This window comes from Nannospalax galili, unplaced genomic scaffold, assembly GCF_000622305.1.
Source record: "Nannospalax galili isolate Female #2095 unplaced genomic scaffold, S.galili_v1.0 scaffold257, whole genome shotgun sequence".
NCBI lineage: Eukaryota > Metazoa > Chordata > Mammalia > Rodentia > Spalacidae > Nannospalax > Nannospalax galili.
This window is the reverse complement of record NW_008340854.1, coordinates 2809247-2835083: the sequence shown is the minus strand read 5'-3', so window position 1 is coordinate 2835083 and position 25837 is coordinate 2809247. Positions and strand designations below refer to the sequence as shown.

General features: G+C 38.0%; 1 protein-coding gene across 3 annotated transcripts in view; it reads right to left on the bottom strand.

The window, feature by feature from the left end:
• Positions 1-25837, bottom strand: part of Eml4 (EMAP like 4) — a 159856-nt gene that overhangs the window by 27990 nt on the left and 106029 nt on the right. For all 3 annotated transcript variants that reach the window (XM_008835861.3, XM_008835862.3, XM_008835863.3), the window contains 11 exons: positions 21992-22115; positions 20132-20281; positions 17426-17495; positions 16033-16143; positions 14717-14812; positions 9529-9663; positions 9278-9413; positions 5229-5380; positions 2503-2628; positions 2290-2421; positions 1580-1647 (listed from right to left, as the gene is read on the bottom strand). In XM_008835861.3, the coding sequence (XP_008834083.1) occupies positions 1580-1647; positions 2290-2421; positions 2503-2628; positions 5229-5380; positions 9278-9413; positions 9529-9663; positions 14717-14812; positions 16033-16143; positions 17426-17495; positions 20132-20281; positions 21992-22115 (1300 nt within the window). The remainder of the gene's footprint in view (positions 1-1579; positions 1648-2289; positions 2422-2502; positions 2629-5228; positions 5381-9277; positions 9414-9528; positions 9664-14716; positions 14813-16032; positions 16144-17425; positions 17496-20131; positions 20282-21991; positions 22116-25837) is intronic.

Sequence of the window (25837 nt, the reverse complement as noted above, 5' to 3'; positions counted from 1 at the left end):
GAGACAGGGTCTCCCTGTAGCCCCAGCTGTCCTGGAACTCACTATGTGGACCACGCTGGCCTTGAACTCACAGAGATCCACCTGCCCCTGCCTCTGTCTCTCGAGTGCTGGGATTAAAGGCATGTGCCACCACGCCCGGCCTCTTTTTCTTTTTAAAAATCTTATTATTTTTATGTGTATGAGAGTATTGCCTGCCTGCATGTAAATGCACCTGTGTCATGCAACACCTGAAGAGGACAGAGAGGGCGTCGGATCCCCTGGAACTGGTTGTTAGTCACCATGTGGGTGCTCTGCAAGAACAGCCAGTGCTCTTAATCACTGAGCGAATCTCTCCAGTCCTGACTTTTTTTCATAATTATGAATTTTATAGCACTGTGTTTGAGTAAAGCTGGGCGTGGTAGCACACACGTGTAGTACCAGCATGTGGGAGGCAGAGGCAGGTAGATCTCTGTGAGATCGAGGTCAGCCTGGTCTACATAGTGAGTTCTAGGTCACCTGAGGCTGCTGCAGGGAGACCCTGTCTCAAAAAGCCCCCAAAAAACCTCCAGTAAGGCTTTTATTTTCCTTCCTTAGTGGTGGGGATAGAATTCAACACCTTACACATGCTAGGCTGTCCTCTACCACTGAGCTGTATCACCAACTCACCATAAAAAAACAAAACAAAAACTCCAAATACTTAAATTTAGCTAGAATTAAATGAACTGGTAGATCTCAAGTATTTAAGTAGGACAAATAATTACAGTATTTACATAAACGTGCTCATAATAGTTTCACCCTGTTAACCGTCAGCTTTTCGTGTTTTGTAATGGGTCTAACTTTTCTGAGAACTGACAGTATTTCTCCTCTGCCTCTTTAAAAAAGGCTATTTGTGGTGAGGATTACTAAGTAGCAGAAACAATAAGGAGTTAATTTAAAACATACAGATAATGAACATATGCTGTTTAATAACCTGAAAGGTAATGTGGAAGTCTCAAGAAAGTACAGCAATGGTTTAAGGAACTATGCCGGTGTTAGCTGTTTGTGTAGCATTCAAAGAAGACAGGATGGTGAAAGCTACAGTACAACTTAGAAAAGTTCCACTGGGTTATATTAACTTCAAACTCTTTCCCTGCACAGAAGACAGCAGTTCTCTATCTTTTGTAGTCAAGTGTGCTATCACATTCTCAACAAAGGCTATTCTGATCACTGTTTATAATTTTCCAACTGCACTCCCAATTCCCCATTCTTATCAGTTATTCTGCCTTCCTTCTCATGGCTTTTATATTCCCTTATAAACTGAGTTGTAACGTTTACTCTTTATTCTACTTCCACTTTTACCACACATTAAAATGTGGGCTCTGCATGGGCAGGAATTCTTGTTTTGGTCTCTACTGTATCCTGAATGCCCATAATACTACATAGCAAACAGGAGACAGATGCTCAGAAAAGAATGACTAAATGAGTGTACACACAAAAGTGAGCAACAGTATTAAGTGCTTTATGTATGAGATTCATTTTCTAGATCAGACTGAGAACATTCCTGAATAATAATTTAAACCCCACATCAGTTCAGATCACCCAGCTCGCACAGAGACCCTACCTGCCTGAGTGCGTTCCTATGGCCACCACTGTGCCACTTGGATGAAAATCTGCACAGTGTCCTGGTTCCTAGAAAAGAGACAGACAGCTGTTGAGGGTACATGACAAAGTCACCCTAGATCTAAGAAGCCTCTGAAAAAAACATCTTTAAAAGAACATGTTTCATATCAACATGGAATTCTGATCGGCTGTATTGTAGCCAATGAGAAATACCACACGGAAATGAGAAGAAAAAGAGTGTTAGGACTTGGGGTGCTGGCAGACTGGTGATGGAAAAAGACAAGGAGCTCATGGCAAGGTAGTGGCACAATGGGTACAACAACAAACATTTGTGTGGTTCTTTAGAAGTCTGGGCAGAACTTGTTTCTTTTGGGCTAGAAAAGTAGGCATAACGGAGAAAATACAAGAGACTGTTAGTGAGCAGTATCTACTGAATCCAGCTGGAACACCATAGAGCCCCAAATAGTTCATGACTCATATGCTATAATACATGAGGTCTTTATAGTTTTACTCTGCTATCTTGCTTCTTTAAAGTGGATTCATGCTACACTTTGAGACCAAACACTTCCCTCTTACCCTCAATGCCTTCACCAAACCATAAAATAAACACTTGTTTAAAAGATTAGTGCTCAGTCCTTTTTTCTTTGTTGCTTTCAACTCCAGCAGAAGGAGGTTGCATGGGAATTATCAATCACATCTTGCTTCACTCACATCCAAGAGCCTGGTCCATTCCAACCTGTGCTCCACTGAATTCCACATGCACACCTGCCTGTCCTGGGCACATGTCAAGAGCAAATCTTTGAAGGGATGTGTAGCAAGACCCCAAAGTTCATCAGTATGACCCTGAAAATAAAAAATATTGTTACAAGAACCAAAGGATACCATCGAAAGATTTCTGTAAATCGTTGGCATCAGACAGCTTACCTGTACTTCTATTTGGAAGCCATCGTTAAATGTTCCCCGTAAAATGAAGTTTCGTGATGTACCCACTAAAAATTGATCTGCCTTTCCTTCTGCAACAGCTCTGATTGTGCCATACTGATCAGGAACCTGGAAAAGTTAAATTTGTGAAATTACCATATACTCACACGCATGGAATAATTACCATATGAATAGTGGCTGCATTTATAGCTGTATGCAACTATAGGGCAATAAATGACTGAACTCTAAATTAGAAACAATATGGTAATCTCACATTGTTAGTTATTTGTTCAATTACATTTTATTACATACAAGTTCTATTATCAACAATCTTTTCCTCATTTATAATTATTTGCAGGATCTCCCACAAGCTCTGCAAGCTTCTAATACTAATCTTACCTCCAAGCCTACTTCACTACATTTTAAATTTACATTCTATATGGTTCTGCGAGTTAAGGGTTAGAAGTGGAGGGAAAAAAGTAGTAAATTCTACCGGGTTACACAAAGAATACAGTCTAGGTTTTGTTTCATGTTTCTCTGGGTAAAATTACTTACCTTAAGAAAAATTTATTTATCTGTGACATGGTATAATAACATATTCCCTACTCAATTTTTTTTTTTTTTAAAACAGGGTCTCCCTAGCCCCAGCCCACCTGGAAGTCACTGTGTGGACCAGGCTGGCCTTGATCTCACAGAGATCCGGAGGGCTGGCCTTACTCACTCTTGAGTATTTAAGGATCAAAATATTAAAACAATGCATGTGAAATTTCTTTGTAAAGCAAAGCCCACAACTGGCTTTTTGTATAATCCAACCATGGACTGAAAATACTAAAGGAGCAAACACAAAACCAAAAACCTATGTCTGTACTTGGAACTCTCCATGTACAGATCTTTTTCCTTGTCACTTGCCTCTAAAAAATTCAGTGTATTTCCATAGCATTCACATTGTATCAGGTACTATAAACAATGGGCAGATGATTTAAAGTACAGGTATACAGAAATGCTGTATTTATAAGAGGGACTTGAGCATTCACAGATTCTGGTACCCATGGGGAAACCTGAAGCTACTCTCCAGTAGACTGGAGGAATGGCTGCACTCTAAAGTTTAAAAGTCCCAATAGGATCCTTTGGGAGAACAACTTCATTTATTCGCTAGATAGCATACTCTCAATGAATGCTATATTAGTAACTATAGTGGTCCTAAAAAATGACTCTGAAATAGTGTATTTCTTTTCCATGAAAAAGGCTCCAAAACACCTCTGCTCACTAGACCATTTGCCCAGCATGCATGAAGTCAGTCCTGAGTTCAATTTCTAGCACTGCAAAATAAGAATAAAACCCTTAGATCCAAATGACCCCTATAAATACAGAGTCAAAACCAAACTGATGTTAGAAATGGTAAAGGAAGGCAGAGTGTAATTTTTATTTTTTTATTTAAAAAAATAATTTACTGAGAATTTCATACATGCATATAAGGTGTTTTGATCACCATGCCCAGTCCTTCCTCTCCCTCCCCATCACTTTTTTCTGATAACTTCATGTACTCTTCTTTTGTTATTCTTATTTTCTTTAATGGGGCTTTTGGATATTCTAACATTCCCCCCTCTGAAGAGGTAACCCTAAAATCTTTTAAGGATTAGATAAAAGCTTCCAAATACTTTCAACATTTTTCGCCTTTGGAATGGAGTATGTGGCTAAGAGGTCCAAGGACATTGTGAGTTTTAGCCAAGAAACTGGCTACTTTTCTTTGGGGTCTTTATACCCTAACTGCCCAGACAATTCCTACCTCTTATTCTTATCACACTATCCTCTGAAGCGGTTACCCAACTTGCGGATAGGGAATTGGGACACAGACTGCTTTGGCTTCTTCCATAATAGCATAATTTTTAATTACAAAAATAAGAGTCATCTATGAAGGAACGCAATGGTAAAGTAGCATTTCTGAGCCAGGCATGGTGGTGCACGCCTTTAGTCCCAGTACATGGGAGGCGGAGGCAGGTAGATCTCTGAGTTCAAAGCCAGCCTGTTCTACATAGTGAGTTCCAGGCCAGTTGGGGGGTTACAGGGAGACCCTGTCTCAAAAAGACCAAAAAAAGAAAAAAAAAAAAGTAGCATTTCTAAGATGTGATAAAGCAGTTCTCGATGACCTTCTTAAAAATAAACCCAAGCAGCATTATCATGATCCTCTACCTACTTCAGAGTATGGAAGGCAGGTTATGTTTGAAAAACAAACAAACAAACAAACAAAAAACAAACAAGCATGAATTCAAATTTTAAATGAACAAAACCCACAAGCAACCTTAAACTTTGTGAGATTTGCTCTTGATTTACAAATCGTTCATCTGAAATATTACTGTTAACTATTTTACTTATTAAGATCTCAATTCGATTAGCAAACTCCCAAGGCACACATAACTCCTCTGGCTATACCTGTTCCATGCCATGAACCAAGCACGTAGAGAAACAGCAATTCTCATCAAGCACAATGTTTGGAAGATGTTTCCAGTTTTAAAATTATCCGGATCATTCTCTAGACCGTAAGACTTGCATACAGTATTCAGTGGTACTACTTTTGAACTTCAAATTTGGGTAATTATTCCTTTCTAATGGGGAGGGCTATGAAATGGTAGCAGTGCAGTTTCCCAGGTTTACATTATACTAATGTGAGACAAACACATGTGAGAGGCTTTAGTATTTTAAGATCTTTACTGTTCCATTTCCAGTCTTACCTCGATTTCTCTTTCAGGATTCAGATCATGATCCCACAGAATAATTTTCCGGTCTTTTCCTCCTCCAGTCAACAACATCCCATTTCTCATCTGACAGAGTGTGAACACACTGCCATCATGAGCTTTGATTTGTTTGCTGATCTGATAGACACCTAATGCGATGAGAGGAAAAATAAAAACACTAGTAATAACACGTCTTACTAGTCTTTCATATCGTTCTAGGTAACAGCTTCAGTAGAACCATAGGGTGAACACTCACAAAGTTCGTGACTTCAAATCAAAACCTAATTTTCAGTAAATTTCACTAAGGCAGGTAGGGAAGCTCAAGACAATACAATCTTTTGCATTTATGTTAATACTTATTTACTCTAGAAATTTTTTAAAAAATGGCTAAAATAGTGATAACTGCAGACACAAGGCTATATAATGCATGTCAGTATCATACTTCACTGTCATCTGTTGTGATAGTTTTGTGCTGTGGGAAGGTGGTGTTATTCTTCTCCAGGTAGAGCCAAGGACAAAGGGACAAGAGCTGCACACACAATACCAGTTCACTAATAATACAGCTGGGACTGGGCCATAAGTCTTCCACTTCAATGTCCATGTGATTTTCCAAAAGTCATTGTTAGTTCACTCTATAACAATCACACATAACTGGAGAATTAGCCTTTTTAATATGTTGAGCTATAGGGGCCTGGAAAAGGTACTGGGGACAAGGGTGGGTACTGGATACTTTCAGAAGTGACTGCTGACCACAGGAATAGTGGGATTGGGTGGATAGGACAGTAGACTCTTTTTCATTAGTCATTAAATAATGATTCTAGTGTGATTACTATATTCTAGCCATGGGGGAAGCATTGTTCTCCCATTCTGAAAATGTATACATAATCACTTCTCAGGGATCTGTTCTGGTTCTCTTGCCTTTGTGTCAAGCACATTAACCACGGAGTCATCTCCTGAGTCCAAGAGTGACAAAAATTTTAATGGCATTTACAGGTACTTTCAACTTCTGTTCCCTTACTTTTTTTGAGACAAGGTCTCCCTGTAGCTGCAGCTGGCCTGGATTCACTATGGAGACCGGGCTGGCCTCAAACTCAGAGATCCGCCTGTCTCTGCCTGGGATCAAAGGTGTGAGCCACCACACCTGGCAGCTGTTCCCTTACTTTTAAGACTGAATTATTTCACATAGAATAAACAAGACTATTTCATATATATAACAAATACCCTTTACCATTTAAGAAATATTAATTTTTTTTCAGTTTTTTTGAGCTAGGTAGTCATTCTGTAGCCCAGGCAGGCCTGAAATTCATTTTGTAGCCCAGGCTGGGCTGGAGTTCATGACACTTATTCTGCTTCATTTTTCCAAATGCCAGGATAACAGACATGAGCCACCATGCTCAGCTTATAAATATTAATTATGAAAGCTGGATAAACATATCAAAATTTAAGGGCTATTCAGAATTAAAATATGGAAGCTTCAAGCATTTGTTTTGGTCTGACTGACTAGAACTTTTTTGTACATTTTACATGTTTTTATACATTTTTCCAGTGCACTCATTATATCCTTAGCCATATTTCATGAGTTGAAAACCCCAGACACAAAAGAAACAAAATCCTTAGCAGCTTTGTCGTTTATTCATGTAGCAAACACAACACAGGCCATTTTATGTGCCCAGCAATTTAGAAGACTGAACTTGTTTCTTGTCTGTGTATATGCAGATTTCCTCTACATACACAGGTTAAGCCACAAGCTTTTGCTTGTTTGTTTGACTGTTTGAGACAGGGTCTCCCTGTAGCCTCCCTCAGGTGGCCCAAACTCACTATGCAGACCAGGCTGGTCTCTCTCTCTCTCACAGAGATTGACCTATCTTTGCCTCCTGAGTGCTGGGATCAGAGGCATGCACCACCATGCTTAGCAACCCACAAGTTTTTAAAATAAAAACACAAATAAAAATCTTAGAACCTGACCTTGCTCCCCACCTGAGTCTCAACATTAAGGGCAACAGAGAGGACTACTAAGCCCAACTGCAGCTCAGTGCTAGAAGATACATTAACAATTTAAAAGCTGCTGCTCCTGGCGTTTCTAATCCTGCTCAAAAGTACCAAGGAAAGAGAAAAAGAGTAGGAAATAGGAAAGGTAACTCCTAATACTGTTCTACTTCCTACGAGCCTCAGCTCCCCTTCCCACGAGCCTCAGCTCCCCTTCCCAGTCATCTCATATGTGAATTTTGAACTGAGACTCAAAGCAGCTCAAAGTGCATAGTCAAGGATTGAGATCAAAGTCAACAGTATGATAATTTAAGAATTTTTGCTTGTTTGAGACAAGATCTTGTTGCTATGTAGCCCACCTAGTCTTGAACTTGTGGTCCTTCACGTTTAACCTCCTGAGCACTAGAATTACAGTATGTGAAACCATGACTGACTAGAACTTTTTTTATATACCTAATTCAAATGCCAAACTTAAAAATTTACATGTTCACAAAGAGGGAAAACATTAATTCAAACAACTAGTGTGTAACTCCTAAAAGATACAGTATTCTAAAAAAATACAAAAAAAAAGCCAAGCATGGTGCTGTATGCCTTTAATCCCAGCACTCAGGAGGCAGAGACAAGCAGATATCTCTATGAGTTCCAGGCCAGCTGGGACTATAGGGAGACCCTGTCTCAAAAAGACACCCTCCCCACCACAAAACAAACCCAACCCAACCCAACAATAAGACAGTTGCAGGGTTGGAGAGATGGATGGCTCAACGGTTAAGACAGAAGACCCCGATTCAAATCTCAGCATCCACATGGCAGCTAACAACTCTCAGTAACTCCAGTTTCAAGGGATCTGACAACTTCTGTCTTCTGTGAGCATCGTACCACATGGGTGGTGCACTTACATACACAAGCAGGAAATACACGCATACACATAAAATAAAAATTTAAAAAGACAATTGCCACGTTCAATTTAAAATCCTCATCTCAGTGAAGAGTGCTTTAACCAATACCCATTAACTTTTTTCATCTATACTGACACTCAAGGGGTATGATCAAAACAATGTGCTTAATAAAATACTTGGCAAATAACTTTCTAACTGCTAGTACAAAACACTAGATATTGTGTGAATGTTACTGGGGAAGAGACATATAAACTAGGTCTTTCCGGGCAGAGCAGCAGGGATTCCCTTACTCTTAATTTGGGTTGATCTCCATGGTCTGATGCAGGGATGCCAGTGAGGAGAACTGTGTGTTTAGGGTAAAATTAGACACATGAAAGAAACTACAACAGGCTGCCCTGCCAATCCCCAGACTGGCTCCCATCACCTCTCCTTTCTTCCTGCTCTCCCTCTTAGTGAGTTTTCAGTAACTGACTAACCTAGCTAGTACTCTGCCTACAGCTATCGATGTAGATAAAAGAGTCTTCTGCTCTGGTCCCACTGGTTTTAGACTTCTACCATTAGGCTTACTGTGAAGGAACCATGGGACATGACTGGACAGTTTTTCACTTTATTGAAGTTTAAAAAAGGTTATTTTCAATGATGTTCCTAGAATTCTGAATCTAGTACAGAAAAGGGCAAAGTGGATCTTTATATTTGGGTGCAAATGGAACTTAAAAACCAACATGTATTTCTGAGAAAACTGATTTGAGATAAGGTGAAATGAATGCCAAGGGAGGGGCTGGAAGAAGGGCTGCAGTGAGGAAAAAAGGAGAGGGAACTGAACTATGGGTTTATTCATTTTTTTTTTCCATCCTTCTTTCCAGCTTAATTACATGGCCATGAGTTTTGCTCAGATATCCTAGTACAAGCCCAGTGATAGTGAAGCTCTTGCTCTCATAGTAAACTTCTGGAGAGAACGATTCTGTAGTCACAGTAGACTAGACATGCAATCAATAAATCTCATTAGAAAATATCAATATGAAGAACATTAGAGCAGTAGGGATGTTGGTAACCCTCACATTATTCTGGTGAAGACCTTTATTTATCTCCTGGTTTAGGTAGGAGACGGCCTGCAACAGCACTGTGAAAATTATGCAGAATGAGTTTAACATGAGACTGTTATACCTTTAGGTCCTTTCCCAGGTGTGGGCTCTATGGTAGTTTTGCTCCAGGTGAGCATGATTCCACCTGAGTCACCAGTAAGAACATCTCCATTCCCCAAGAAGGCCAAACACTGAACGAATTTTGGTTTTTCGTATTTCTATAATGAAATGAGAATTTTCAGTTTTCCCTTTGGCATTATGATTTATGCTTACCCAATGATAAAAAAGATAGGAGCTTTTAATCCAATGATGGTATAATGCTCTGATCCTTACCCCAAAAATTCCCTGTTTTCTTGTTAGTGAATTGCCACTCCAGGTCCAGAAAAAAATATGAGATTTACCACATGTTATTATGGTATTTGCATCTGTTGGGTGGAACTCAACAGCCAAAACAACTTCATTTGTTGTCTGTGAAGAGAGAAATGATACTTTAGATATAGATATAAATACCAAATACCAATTATAGCTGCTGAAAAAGACAGTGAAAATTTTTTAGGAACTGTTTAATATTTATTTTCTTAAAAAATTTTTAAGAACAGATTTTTTAGAAAAAAGGTTTAGATGTGATGTCCTTACAGAGCATCATTAGTATTCCAAAAACAGCACAGACCCTTTTCAGTTGCTTATCCTCTCCCTTTGAGTACTTGTGTAATCAAAGCAACAAGGAGTTTTGTTTCATTTTTTGTTTGTTTTGGCTTTTGAGACAGGGTTTCCCTGTAGTCCCAACTGGCCTGGGAACTTGCTATATAGACCAGGCTGGCCTCAATCTCACAGAGCTCTGCCTGCCCCTGCCGCCTGAGTGCTGGGATTAAAAGTATGTGCCACCATGTCCAGAGGTTGTCTGTTTCATTTTTAAATGGAATTGCAAACAATGTATTTCTTTCATGTTTGGCATGTTTTTTCAACTTTACATTTATGAGATCCATTCATGTTCATTCTAAATGCTGTATAATTTTTCTTTGTTAAAAACAAAAAACCAAACACCACATTCCCTTGCTTATATTAGGGAAGTTCTACTATTTTTTGCTACTTGTAAAAAGCTCTGTAATCTATCTTCCATCAAACGCATCTATCTATTTCTGCTGGGTTTCTACTCTGGAGAGAAAACAGGCTGCATTAGCAGGTAAGCTCAAATATTTTTCAAAACGGCTGCACCAACTTAAATGCCCAGTAAGGTACACTGAGTTCCAGTTAACCTATATGCTCATTAACACTGATATTTCTGTCTTTCTCATGTGAGTTACTGTGGTATTAATTTGAATTTTCTTGATAACTAATGAGGCTGAGCATCTTTTCATATGCTTACTAATTACCTAAATAACCTACTTTGTGAAACAACTTTTGAGATCTGCCAATTAAAAAAAAATTCCTTATTAAAAAAGAATTTATTTGAACATAAATATTTTATTGAAAAAATATACTGCAAGTATTTCCTTACAATAAATGTCATCTTTTGAGGAAAATAACTTTTTGTGAGGATGGGTGGCTGAGACAGGGCCTTTTTATGTAGCCCAGGCTGAATTAACAATCCTCCAACCTCAGAAGCCCAAGCACTACAATACAAGTATGTGCTACTATACTCTGCAAAAGAAGTGACTGTAATTGATATCTTTTCCCACTTCTAGTTAGTACTTTTAAATTCCTGCTTGAGAAGTCTGCTTATGAAGGCATCCTTTACATTTTCTTTTTAAAGCTTTACTGCCTGTACCTTTCAGGCTCAGATAATTATCCACCTAAAACTGATTTTTTTGACTGCTAAAAGAAATAGGACAGGCGGCTGGAGAGATGGCTCAGAGGTTAAGATCACTGGTTGTTCTTGCAGAAGACCTGGGTTCAAATCCCAGCACCCACATGGCTAAAAATAATAAAATATTTAAGGAGTTGTAGAGATGGCTCAGCAGTTAAGAACACTGGTTGTTCTTGTAGAAGACCGGGGTTCAAATCCCAGCACCCATGTGGCAACTGTCAACTGTCAGTAACTCCAGTCCCAGGGGATCCAACAGCCTCTTCTGGTCTCCACGGGCATTGTATGACATGGGTGCACTTACCTACATGCAGGCAATACACGCATACACATAAAATAAAAAGAAAAATGAAAAAAAAAAGGGTCAAAATGAATCTCTGTCCATACAGATATCCAGCTAATCCAGGGCTACTCACAGAAAACCTTAATCTCTGTCTAGTACTGCTGCCTTTGTCATAAGCCAAGTGCTTGGTGTGGTCTTTTCTAGATGTTCTGCTTCATCCTTTGATCTGTGCCTCTATCCCTGTACCAGTGTCTCATTTATGTAACAGATCTTAGTGCCTCGAACTCACGAAGATTCACCTGCCTCTGCTTCCTGAGTGCTGGGATTAAAGGCATGCGCCACCACACCTGGCTTCAGTTTACCAATTTTTAAAAAAATACTTCTTCATTATTTTTATTTTATGTGTATGAGTGTATTGCTTACACGTTTGTAAGTGCAGCTCTGTTGTGCAATGCTCAAGGATGACAAAAGAAGGCATCAGATCCCCTGGAACTGGAGTTACGAATGGTTGGTCGTTACCTTGTCACAGGGTGCTGGGAATTCAATCGGGGTTCTCTGCAAGAGCAACTAGTGCTCTTAACCTACGAGCCATCTCTCCAGCCCAGTTTACCAATTTCTGGAAAAGCTCAGAGTCACTATTTGGTGGTACAGGCCTATATGCAGAGATGTCAATCTTTACAATGCTGAGTTCTATTCATAAATGTTCAAGATCCCTCTATTAATCTTCAATTTCTATCACTAAGGCTTTGGAGTTGCCTTACTGAATTTTAAAATTTTGTGTGTGCATGTGTGTGTGTGTGTGTGTGTGTGTGTACAAGTGCTTGGTGCATGTGGTGGTCACAGGGCAATCTGACTCTCAACCATATGGATCCTGGGGATTGACCTCAGATCTCAGGTTGGCAGACTTAGTGGCAAGCACCTTTAGCTGCTGAGCCAGCTTGCCAGCCCTTCCTTTCTGAACTTTAAACTTACATATAATACAAAGTTATTTATTGATTGCCTAAATCTTTATGACTTAAGCAAGAATAGCTCCTCTCTATATTAGAACAGGAAAAGGTCAATACACAGGGAAGAGGAAGGTAGAGATGGTCCAGTGATCTAGAATTAGGATCAAGTAACTGCTTAGGCAGAATACCTTTGTTTTTTTTCTCATAACGGCTTTCCTTTCTACCCTAAACAGGGATAAATATTCTGTTTACATTCGGTTAATTTTAGTTGTCTTGAAATTACTTATTTTGGAAATAGATACTTAGGATAGAGTTTGGGGGAATTTGGACATGAGAAAGGAGAGCGAAAAATTTATGAATGATAACTAAGGATAAACATAATGTCCACACTCTGAAGCAGTGTTGGTTGGGACTAGTGGAGATAATTAGGAGATTTTAACATATCAATTTTGACTATGGTAGGGGACATTTATATAGATGTCAGGAAAGCAACTACAAATAGAGGTCTAAACTTGTAAGCAATCTGGGCTGGAGATAACTAATGTGGCACTCAGCAGATGGGCAGTAATGGCCAGCAGTGGGGGATATGGACTAAAGCTCTGGAACATTCACTGGGAAGGAGATGGAGGAGTGGCCAGCAGGAGAAACTACAGGCTTCATCTGGTAGACCTTTATTAAGATACAAGGTTTTCTGAGACCTTTATTTCTTTTAAATGAAAATCTATTCTGCTTATTTAAAAAAATGAACAATAGGGACTGGAGAGATGGCTCAGCGGTTAAGAGCACTGACTGCTCTTGCAGAGGACCTGGGTTCAATTCCCAGCACCCACATAGCAGCTAAAAACCATCCTTAACTCCAGTTCCAGGGGAATTCAAGGTCCTCTTCTGAACTCCGCGGCATTGCGTGATACAGGTGCACTCACATTCATGCAGGCAATATACTCATACACATAAAATAAAAATAATAAAATATTAAAAAAGTGAACAATAACAAAAAACCCCCAAATTTCTTGACCAAAGCAGCTGAAAAACATTTTTTTTAAAAAAAAATAAAATCATGAGTATACATGTACATTTGTGTACAGGTATGTGCACCTGAGTGTAGGTGACCATGGAGGCCAGAGATATTGGATCCCTCTGGAGCTAGAGCTACAGGCAGTATATGGCAGGAATGCTGGGAATCGAATTTGGGTCTTTTACAAGAGCACTACTCCATCTTAATCACTGAGCCATCTCTCAGCCTCTCAAAATAAGATTCTTACTTAAGGGTTATCGAAGGCATTCTGTTACTCTCTTGAAAATCCTGTCAGAGGGAAAAGGTCATTCCTGACCCACATAAACGCAGTTGTGATGCGAATTTACAATCTTAGAAGTTACAGTGTGAGCCTCACAATGGAATCTACACTACTCTATAGCAATCATACATGCTATAGAATTTTATAAGTGCTAGAGCATTTTCTGTAATCATCATACAGGTATGATTTAAACAAAAAGTTACATTATATATGCCCTTCAGTTATGTCAAGTATATTCTTTAAAAATTTATTTATTTATTTATCTTTTCGAGACAGGGTCTCACTATAGCCCCAGCTGGCCTGGAACTCACTATGTAGACCAGGCTGGCCTTTAACTCACAGTCCATCTGCCTCTGACTCCCAAGTGCTAGGATTAAAGGTGTGTACCACCATGCACAGCATATCTTATTTTTTTATATATTTTTTATTATTTTTATGTGTTTGTATGTATTGCCTGCATGTAGGTAAGCACACCTGTGTCATGCGATGCCCATGGAGGACAGAAGAGGCCACTGGATCCCCTGGAACTGGAGTTACGGACAGTTGTTAGCTGCCATGTGGGAGCTGGGATTCGAACCTGGGTCTTCTGAAAGAACAACCAGTGTTCTTAACTGCTGAGCCATCTCTTCAGCCCCACATATTTTATTTTTTTTATTTAATGTGTATGAGTGTTAGGCCTCCATGTATGTAAGTGTACCTGTATCATGCAATGCCCAAAGAGGTCAGAAGAGGGCGTCCAGTCCCCTGGAACTGAAGTTATGGTTGCTGTTAGCCTGCAAGTGGGCGCTGGGAGCCAAATCCAGGTCCTCTGCAAGAGCAGCTAACCTGTCAAGTATATATTCTTAAGGCTGAAACTTCCGTCTAGATTTGTAAAGTCTCAAAGACTGAATGGAATTACAAATCTATTAAAAAGCAGCAACCAAGTAGAATGTTAGCCTTAATTCTGAGATTGGACATTTATCTACTTTGGTATTTTAGTAGCATGGTGTTGTCTGAATTATGAAACTGATTTAAGTTGTTTGCATATATTCAATCTTGTCTAATTACCGTGCTAATGACCACAGAATCCTGATAAACTGATAAAACGGATGTATTAGAACAATGAGTTTATTCTTACAAATTAGAGGTGTGGATACTGTAATTCCAAATAATGCATTCTAAAAGATAATATCAAAAATTTATTTTGACTTACCTTTATCTCTGCTCCTTTAGATTTTTTCTGCCAGTCCCAAACAGTAAGCATATGCTCATTGGAGTCATCAATAACGCATAAATGAACACCTGAATCCTAAAGGAAAGTCAATTAAAGAGCCTAAGAATCCTGGATAAGTTAATTCTGAAGAAATGTCATTGTTATTAAAACTAATAGTGAGATAATGAAAACTTCTTTAAACTCATGCTTTGAAACCTAATGATTGTACTGTTTACTAGAACTGTAATTGTTTTTCTAAATACAGAAATTCATTAAATTTCTTCTCTATTTCATTGTGCTCCTTTGGGTTAATATCCATTTGCCAGCTGGTAGCTTGGCTATTATTTGGTTTTGAGACTATCACAGTCCCTTCAGTGTCTTATATTCCCTCCTTCCTCCTCCTCTGTTTTGTTTTTCAGCTGGCCTGGTATTCTCTATGTAGATCAGGCTGGCCTCAATCTCAGAGAGATCTGCCTGCCTCTGCTGGGATTAAAGGCTTGTACCACCATGCCCAGCTGATGTTCTCTTTTTGCTATTATAAAATAAATATTCAACTGGGCGTGGTGGTACATGCCTGTAGTCCCAGCACTTGTGAGGCAGAGGCAGGCGGACCTCTGTGAGTTTGAGGCCAGCCAGTTTACATAGTGAATTCCAGGGCAGCTGGGGCTATAGGGAGACCCTGACACAAAACAAAACAAAACAAAACAAAACAAAACAAAACAAAACAAAACAAAACAAAACAAAACAAAACACCTAAAGACCTGATTGTTTCCTTTCTCCAATATGACATAATTCAAGCTGAAATTAAAACATCCTATTGCCTATTTCAAATTGTACCATCCTATGTCTATACTTCCAACCATTTCCCACCACTACAAATGGAATCCTACCTCAGGACAAAACAGAACTAATTTAAATACCTTAATCCTATTTAAATCAAATTTACTACTTACATTAAAATGCTAGCCATTTAACAATGCCTACACTGAAAATACTAACATTTCATGTTACAATGTCTATTTTCAAAGGACACACATATACAAATAATCCAGCTTAGCTTGTTCACTTAAAAAAAAAATGTTATGGGGCTGGAGAGATGGCTCAGCGGTTAAGAGCACTGACTGCTCTTGCAGAGAACCTGGGTTTGATTCCCAGCACCCACATGATGGCTACCAACCATCCTTAACTCCAGTTCCAGGGGAATCCAAAGTCCTCTTCTGACCCCCGCGGCATTGCACGACATGGGTGCACTCCCATACATGCAGGCAACACACTCATACACATAAAATTATTTAAAAAAAAAAAAAGTTACTTACTGCTTTTGAAAAATCCAGGCATCCTACTCCACGCTCGAAAGTTCCAAGTCCAATAACTTGCAGCGTGGAGAGACTAACTGAATCCCACACTCGGACATGGGGCTGCAGAGGCTGCAAAAACAAGATAATTGGACTAACATATCCACGAGGATACACATGTATTCTGACCACACACACTATTTTGCCATCTTTAGAAAGCAATAGGGACACAAAGACATCCAAAAAGACCACATTGCCTCCTAAGACTCTTTTGTGATACCATGAAAATAAGGAACTAAGAGTGATAGCAGCAAATAATGAGTACTATTTCACATACTATCTGATGTCACATAGTAAATCATTAATTCTTATAATCTTATGAATGATATGTAGTATAATTACTACTTAAAAGGAGGAGGAACTGAGATACAAAGATCTAATGACCAGTTTTATAGCTGCCAAAAGGTGAAATTATAATACTAACATTGGCAAATGTGCTTCTGGGCATTTTTTCTGAGACAGATCTATTTTATCCAGGGTTCTCCTGCTTAAGGCCACCACAGAATAGGGACTACAAAGTGGGTGACCACATTTGTTTCTGATACTTATAGCATTTTGTTCATTCTTAACACAATGACTTTAATATTAACTGTCCAATAAATTGCTAAGCAAGCAAGCCTTATAAACAATATGGATCTGAAGGGATATTCAAAGCCAGTCAATACAGCCATTCTACTTGCTGCTTTTCATTAAGGAGACTAAACCCAGAGAACACCATGAGTCTAGTAATAAACATACTACCATCATCAATATGCACTACTGATCGTAGAAATAAGAGATGCTAAATAAATCAATTTAATACAAGTGAATGGTAACTGAAACTAAGTGGTAATCAGCTGATCTCCTTATATATAAAATCAAGAGGTCCTGTCAACTAAGAGAAATGTACCTTCTGGCAAACATTGGTAAGTTATTCTATGTCAAGAAAAATCCAACAAGGATATGAGTCCTCCCACTTTTACATGTAAACAGCTTCCCTAGGGAGAATGGTTATTATTTAGAAAAAAAAGAAGTTTGATTCTCTTTTATCTTTTTTTTTCTTCCCGTCTTTTTGAGACAGGGTCTCCATGTAGCCCCAGCTGTCCTGGAACTCACTATGTAGACCAGGCTGGCCTTGAATTCATAGAGATCCGCCTGCCTCCGCCTCCCCGAGTGGTGGGATTTAAGGCGTGCACCACTCTTATCTTTTAAAACATTTTTACACTCTAGTAAATTTTTTTCCTTTCTAATGCTAGAAATCCTGTCATGTAAATTTTCAGAGGATGAGATAATTGAATTGTGGTTAAAATTACAATCAGTTCCATTCTAACAGCAGTATCACTAGACATAAAATGCATAAAACTGTGCTGCTCACCCTTCCATCTTTATCCACTCCAGCTATCTGTCCAGTTGCGATCCTAATTTTGTCAGGATGTATAGCAAGGCTAAAAAGCAGTATTAACAATAATTTTAAATACAGGAAACATGTGAAACAGCAGAAATGTACCTTTGTATCAACATTTTTAAAGCAAATAGTTTTTGGTTATAAAAATTCACTTTGACCTATTTATTATTTTTATTAGGAAATTATACAAACTTCAATTATCTGAAGACTTCTACATGCTCACCTGTACCTCTTCCTTCTTTGTTAATTTTACCAAACTAATGGAACAATGTAATAAAATATTTACTTATAATTGTGGTATGGTAACAAATGAAATTCTTTTTATCTGTTCAAGTTCCTTTAGTCTATGTTCAAAGGCAGACATATTCACATGGTTTTACGAAGATGCAGTATGGCATGACGTAATTTTAATCTATTAAAATATAAGCATAGCTTCATCTTTGCATAATCTTTATACATTTATTAACTTAACAATTCTTTAATATCTTAGGTATCTCTACTTTTCTAAAACCAAAAAGCAGCAGTAAACATCTTTAGTAAACTTCTGAGATCTGTCTATCTTCATCCCAGGACACCAGAGTTACACATAAGCGGTATGCACCTGGCTTTTATATGGATGCCAGAATTCTAACTAGGTCCTCATGTTTGCATAGCAAGTACTTTACCCACTGAGTCATCTACCCAGTTCCAATTACAAAACAATTTTAAGCATCTTCATGTCCCTGCCCAGATTCTATGTATTAACATTTTAAGATTATATTTATTTATTTGAGGGGGGAAATACGTGGAGATCAGAGGACAACCTGAAGGAGTGGGTTCTCTCCTTTCACCATGTGCTTCTAGGGACTGAACTGAGGCCGTCAGTTCAGCTAACCCACCTAGCATAGTGTCAACGATCTTTTCGTATCTTGCAATCAAGGAGTAAACTCAACTAAAAATATTTTCTGCTATGTGCTGCTTATTATTTTCCAGAAAAATGATACTAATTTAAATAGTCATAGGAGATAAACATGTTCCAAAGTTCTACAACTCCCTATATTATGAAATGTATCTTTAAAAACATTTCAATAATTTGTCATAAATGGTAACAGGTTTTCATTTTTTTTGCTATTAAGGAGGCTAGTTTATTAATACTTTTAAATTTTCTTTTCTCTTTAAATAGTTTCTATCCTGCATGTAGGTCAACTACATTAAGACTGAAACTCTAACACATTAATTTTTGCAGTATTTAATTGAGGTCTTTCTTTTCAAACAAAAATTTAAAATTACAATCTCTTTACTCAGTAGTACATTTGCATGGCTCTACTATCAAAAGCTATTTAAAACTTACTGAGGACAGTCTTTTTTTCTACCCACCCCAACTGATAAGATCCTATCTACCCTATCCCCAGCCTCAACCACTAAGTCCTCTAAAACCAACCATTATAATTAATTTATTTTCATTATTAGTCACAGGAAAATATTTATGTATATGAAAGGCAAAGGAAGTATTTCTACTAGTGCACTTGTGTCAGGCAATACCCACAGAGGGCAGAAGAAGGCAGTGGATTCCCCTGGAACTAGAGTTATGGATGGTTGTTAGCTGCCCATGTGGGTGCTGTGACTCAAACCTGGGTCCTCTGCAATAAGAGTCCGTGCTCTTAACTGCTGAGCCATCTCTCCAGCCCCCACTCAAACACAAGTGATAGAACACACACTTTCCTGCTCTCTGATATTTGCAGTGCTTCCGTTTTTGTTTTGGTGTTTCCTTCTCATTTTTGTTTCCTTGTTTATGAGACAGGGTCTCATCACACTGACCTTTAACTCTCCATCTTTCTGTCTCAGCTTCCCCAGTACTGGGAATTACTGTGAACTACCACGTCCTGTTCTTTCTTCTTAATAGCTGCATGGTGACCAACAGCTACTGGCCCCCAACTGAAAGTAAGTTTAGGCTGCTTCTGTTACTCTCTAATACTGCAATAATTTTGTACATGTATTATTCTGCAAGTACACAAGTCAGTATTTTGATCATCTCTGAAGTTTCAACAGTATCTATGTAATGTCCTAGCAGTCATACACTGATTTTTATCTAGACACAGATGCCAGAACAGCATAAAGAAGCCAAACTTTTAAATGTGAGAAAATAGATTTTAGTAACAGATTATTCAATTTAACTAAACAGTGGCAATATGTATTGAGAAAAAATAAGCCTAAGCATTCAAAAGGAATTATGTTTTTCATAGTTTGATGCCACATGGGACACTTATGATCCTAGCAGCTATGATTTCTTTCCTTCCACAAGAATTACCTCAAGTTCAAAATTTATCACAAAAATCAAATCCTCAATATTTACTGAGTAATGAAAAACCACTTTCAGAAATTCATAAAACCTCCGTCTGTTCCACATGCATTTCACCCTACAGACCAGAAAGAAAAGACTAAAGAAATCTGAGGCACCAGGGGAAATTCCCACTGAGATTTATGGAGTGTATTTTATTGCTTCTGATATCACATCCACTGTTTAAAAGGACTGTTAAGGCCTTATACCTTTAAAAATACATTCTATAAAATACCCATAATACCCTTACATTCGGAGCTCTGTAGGCAGTACTTTTAAGTACAATCCAAATTAAAACAAAACCACAATGAAGGTATGAAAGTAAAGAACAAAACTGACAAATGTTAAATGATACCAACCATTTCACACAGTCTGTATGACCCAGGTAGTGTCGTTGAGTTCTCTCCTCATAATTAAATAGCACTACTACTGATGCAATGAAATAAACTATTTCCCCCGTAGGAAGAAGGTAAACATTAGCCCGACAGTCCCTTCCTCGATAACCATATCTTAAAATAAGAAGTTAAGGTTCTTTAATATTCACAGTGTTAAACTAACAATCTTTTTAAAGGCTACTTAGGACACCCACAAAGCATAATGGGCACAGGGCTGGATTAGAACTAGAAAACGTACATCCTGCTATCCTTCTTGTCAGCCCAAGACTTACTGAAGTTCTTAGTCTCATCAGACAAGTATCTGCTGAGTGTCTGACATGGTACCAAGCACTGCTGGGCATACAGTTCTGAACAAATAAATGTGGAGCCCGTGTAGCACTGTGCTAGGAACAAGCATGCATGGAGGGATGTACTTGAGGAGAAAGAGAGCTAAAGAAGGCTCATGAGAAAGTAACAAGTACACTGGACCCACAGTGATGAAGAACTGCTAGTTCAGCTCTGTTTAGTACCCAAAATGGCAATAAAAAGCTGTGCTAAATTCCAGGATTGGTGAACTTTCCCAAGCTAATTCTACCCAACACAGGAATTTAAAAAGTGGGGAGACTATAGAGGAGTGGAGGAAGAGAGCAGTGTTCATACTATTAGCCTCTTTCCATTTCTCTGAGTTTCTGAGAGGCTACAGATGAGAATTCTAGGTGAAATTAGGAAAGCTCAGTATTAAATTGTCATGTGTGTATGTAAGCCTGGCACAGAAGTAGTTAATTTTGGAACTAGAATTAACCTTGTTAATCTGAGCTCTTTAATAGTTTAGGCACACCTGTAATCTCAGCACTTCAGAGGCTGAGGCAGGAGGACTCTTATGAAGTCAAGATCATCCTGGACTACACAGTGAGTACAAGGCTAAGCAGGGATCCATAGCATGACCCTGTGCACCCCAAACCAAAAAACCACGCCCCCAAACCCAAACCCAAACCAAAGATTTAACACATATGACATTTAACATCATTCACAGGTAAAATGATATTGAATCAATGTTTTAAATTCTTTTTAAAAATTAAATTTTGGGGGCAGGGTGTGGTGGCGCACACCTTTAATCCCAGCATTTGGGAGGCAAAGGCAGGCGGATCTCTGTGAGTTCAAGGCCAGCCTGGTCTACATAGTGAGTTCCAGGACAGCTGGGGCGATAGGGAGACCCTGTCTCAAAAAGACCGAAAAAAAAAAAAATTAAATTTTTGGATTTATTTTTATTTTATGAGTATGAGTATTATGGCTGCATGTAAATGTGCCTATGTCATGCACTGCCCAATGAGGACAGAAGAGGGCACTGAATCCCCTAGAACTGGAGTTATAGGCAGTTGTTAGGTGCCACATGAGTGCTGGGATTTGAACCCAGGTCTTCTGCAAGAACAGCAAGTGCTCTTAACTGCTGAACCATCTTTCCAGCCCCATGTTTTAAATTCTTAAACAGCCTTGTTAGGGTATTAAACCTTTCTATAAGTAGAAAAAATTAAGGTTCACAGGACAAGTGGCAGAGTCAACATACACACTAGTCTTCCAATTTCAGTCCAGAGTTTTTTTCTGCTACACCACTGCTACTTGCTAAATGCTCATGAAACACTGCTTGTCCTGTGTGTTTAAATTGCTAATATTAGAAAGATAGGTCCAACACGTGAAAGCATTAGAAGTGTTCCCTTTTTAATTTCTCAAGTGGTTGTTATGTTTATTATATACTGTTCCTGGTTTCAGGACAATTAATTAGGTAAACCAATTCTATTAAACTAGAGACAAGGCAAACAGTTCTGCTGTCATGGTAGAGAAGGATACGCCCACTCCAGTTTGAGTTTCTCGGGAGGCAGTTCAGTTCTGATATCATCGTAGTTGTCAACATCTGAAGGGATGAACATAGTAATTGGCCGACCTCGCATAAACATTTTAATATATTCTCCTTCTGTTGAAACACGAGACAAAAATTAAATCATATGTATTTCTTGTATAACTACAGAAAAGTAGATTATCAATGATGCAATAAAAGCAGGGCAAGAGTAGTTACCGTTTTTCATTGTATGTTGGTTTTGTTACACATTATACGGTGCATATGGAAAACAAATGGAAACTATAAACACCTACTGCAAAGCATTCAAAGAAAACCAGTGGCTATTTCTTTGAGAATAACTATTTTCATAAAAATTTAATTTATCTTTCAAGCTGACGGAGGTGAAGGTAAAAAATGCAAAAGAAAATAATTTGATGACAGAGGTTTCTTAACTGTTAGAAGAAATTACTTGTACAGATAACAACCATGTCCATCATACTACTTAATCAATCTAAGAGAAGACAACCCTGCAAACTAAAAAGCTTCTATACAACAAAGGAAACAATCAACAAGAGTAAATGGCAATCTACAAACTGGGAGAGAGCACCTACAAACCATGTCTAATAGGGGCCTAATCTCCAAAACATGACAACTGAATAGTGAAAAATAAATCCAAATAACAAACCCTAAAGACGTGTTTAAAAATGAGCTAAGCACTTTGAATATATTTCTCCAAAGAAGACATTAAAACAGCCAACAGGCATTTGAAAGCTGATCAACATTAGTAATAATCAGGGAAATGGGAATGAAAAGCATGCTGTAGTAGTATTACTTCAGACCTGTTTGAATAATTATTAAAAACAAAAAGTGTAGACAAAGATGTGGGGAAACCAGAATTCTTGTATGCTACTTCTGGGGATGCAACACAGTGTTTCTGTGGAAAACAGGATAGAAGCTCTTTAAAAAAATTAAAATAGAAGTAACTATATCATCTGGCAACCCTACTACAGGGTGTTTTCCAAAAGAATAGAAATCCAAAAAGAATAGCTATCAACAAATACTTAATATTCTCATGTTCACAGCAGCACTATTCTTAATAGTCAAGATATGCAAACAACCTAAATAGCTATTTAAAATAAAGATATGATATATACATATAAATAAGCCAGTCACAGAAAGACAGATACTACATGAAACAGACCAATGAATCAGAGTGGACTGGTAATTACCAAGGGCTAGGGGAAAAGGGAAATGAGAAATTAGTAACAGCAAGTTTCAGTCAAGCAAGGTGAATAAACTTGTGAGATCTACTGTACAACATCACATCTAATCATTATTAACCAAATTAAATTATTTAAGTCAACAAACCTCATGTTAAGTGTTCTTTACCATAGTAAAATCCAAAAACATGAGACTATGCCATGAGAAAAGGAGTCAAACATTTTTCTAAGTTAGGATGAGGAAATGGAGGAAGAGCAATGATTCATATCAAGTGAGCAGAGCTGGGCCTACAATCAGCCTTGCATTAATAACCAAATTCAATAACACATAAACACCTTAAAGACAGTGTTAAGAAAACACTTGTTCTTTCTTACTAGTTAAAAGCATAGGTTCAGAAATAGCTTGTTTATATAAATCAGTTGTTTATAAAATCTTCAGAATTCTAAAACTAAAATATTTTTAAAAGACAAGCCAGAACGAAATCAACTGATAGTTTCTTACAAAAGGAAACTATGAAACAGATGGGAGCCAGACATGGTGGTACATACCTGCAATTCTAGCACTGAGGAGGCAGAGGCAGGAGGACTACCTACAAATTTGAGGGCAATTTGGTCAATAGAGTTGAGTTCCAGGTCGGCTGGGACTGCGTAGTAAGATCTCACCTCAAAAAAATAAAATACTTCCCCAACAAACAGCAGCAACAAGAACAACAGTTCCCCCTTACACACACCAACAGAACTGCTTATTCCTCCAAAACCCACAAAAATCCTACCTATCAATGCCCCTAGCATCCTGATGACCTACATACAGATAGGTAATCACTTTGAGATGACTGTGAAAAGGGAAGAAAGAGGCTGAATTCAAAGGTATAGGAATTGTCTAGCACTTGCCTACTTGTCAGGCATGATATGAAAATGAGATCATCATCAATCAGAAGTTGATATAATTTTAAAATCTCTAATAAAGACCTGAGCTACCCTAAGAAAAAAAACACATAATTTAGTACTGCAAATTCATTAGTTTATATTACTTGCAAAATACCTGCAAGTATTTCAGAGTCAGATGAAAAAGTTGTGCTTATTATGGGTGAGAAGTTCAAGTTATTTTTATTATTATTACTCAGTGTGCTTAGTTAGCCTCAGGGTTTGATCTAAGAACAGGCTAAGCCCTCCTACACTTCTGAATTTAAGAGTGGGCCTTGCTTCCTGATGATTGTTAGCATAGTTGAACTTTGATAATAACTAAATGATTACCAGCTGTAAATATCTCCCTTCTGCTATCATCTTTATCCACATCCTTTTGCCCCTTTCGGGGAAGAAGGGAGACTAAGTTTATTCTTTTACATGTGTGGCATGTAATAACTCTTCCTCTTGACTAAAAAAAAAAAAAAAATGGCCATAAATTTTTGAAGGCAGATATCCTGCCTTTTGGGATTTCTCCTAGGATCTTTTATCCAATCAAAGTAGTACATGACCGATGCTTTTTGAATAATAAATAACACATGTAATGGATGTTTCCATTGCCCTTTAAGAAGAGAAAGTACGGCTGGCAGAGGAAAAGGGTTAGTTAGTAACAGTATAAACAGGCTAACAGAAAGAACTCAATATCATACTCCTTTTATTAACTGTTAAACAGCAAAATCAATTAAATAAAGAGAAAAATTTAAATTCTAATTTTTTAATATGAAATAAAAAATGACAGTGTATACTAGGATGAAAATGCTTTTGCTGTCTGAACTGTAATTATACATGTTGCAGGCCATGTACATAATCTAAGAATATGGAATAATTTCTGGCACTGAAAGGAAAGTAATACATTATGATAGAAAGAGTGTGAGCTTTGGGAAAGACTGACTGGGATCTGAATCCCACATATAGTCTCTATTAGCTGTAGGAACCTGGCCTCATTTTCCTAGTAAATAAAATACTACTACTTACTACTTAATGTGAAGCACAATATAAGGTCCTTGATAAGTATTTATCTGCTGTCCTTTGAGAAGGATTTGTGACTTTTTATTGTTTTGATGTAGGGTTTAGCTATATAGCCCAGGATAGTTTAATCCTTGATCCCCCTGCCTCAGCCTCCTGAGTGCCAGGACTACAGATCTGTGACATCACTTATGGCAGCCTGTGACCATTTTAAACACTGGCTAGCAATTGCTCATACAAGTTAATATACCATATCATTTATGCATAAGTTTTACAGTGGTTCTCTACAGAACAGGAAGTATAGGCAAATGAACTAGAATTCTGCTGATTCTATTAAATACACTTTAAAAACAGCATACGGCTTCGAAGTGAGCTCTACTGATATTTTTCTCAGCTCGATTTCTAGACTTTAGATTTAAAAACAAAAGAAAAAAGTCATTTAGAAACAAAAGAACTACCAGGGTTTGGACTGTATTTCTAATTACTTACAACATGGGGTACCACAGGTAAAAGATTTCTGATCTACAGCACTTATAACTTAACCATCTGTGTTCCCAAACTTTCCATTTTAAGGATCTTTTTTCTTTTTTTGCTGGCAACAGTGGTGTATGATTGCCATCCAAGCATTTGAAAGATTGAGGTAGGAGGAATTAGAGTTCACAGACATTGTTGGTTATACAGAAAGCTTGATGCTAGCAAGGGCTTATG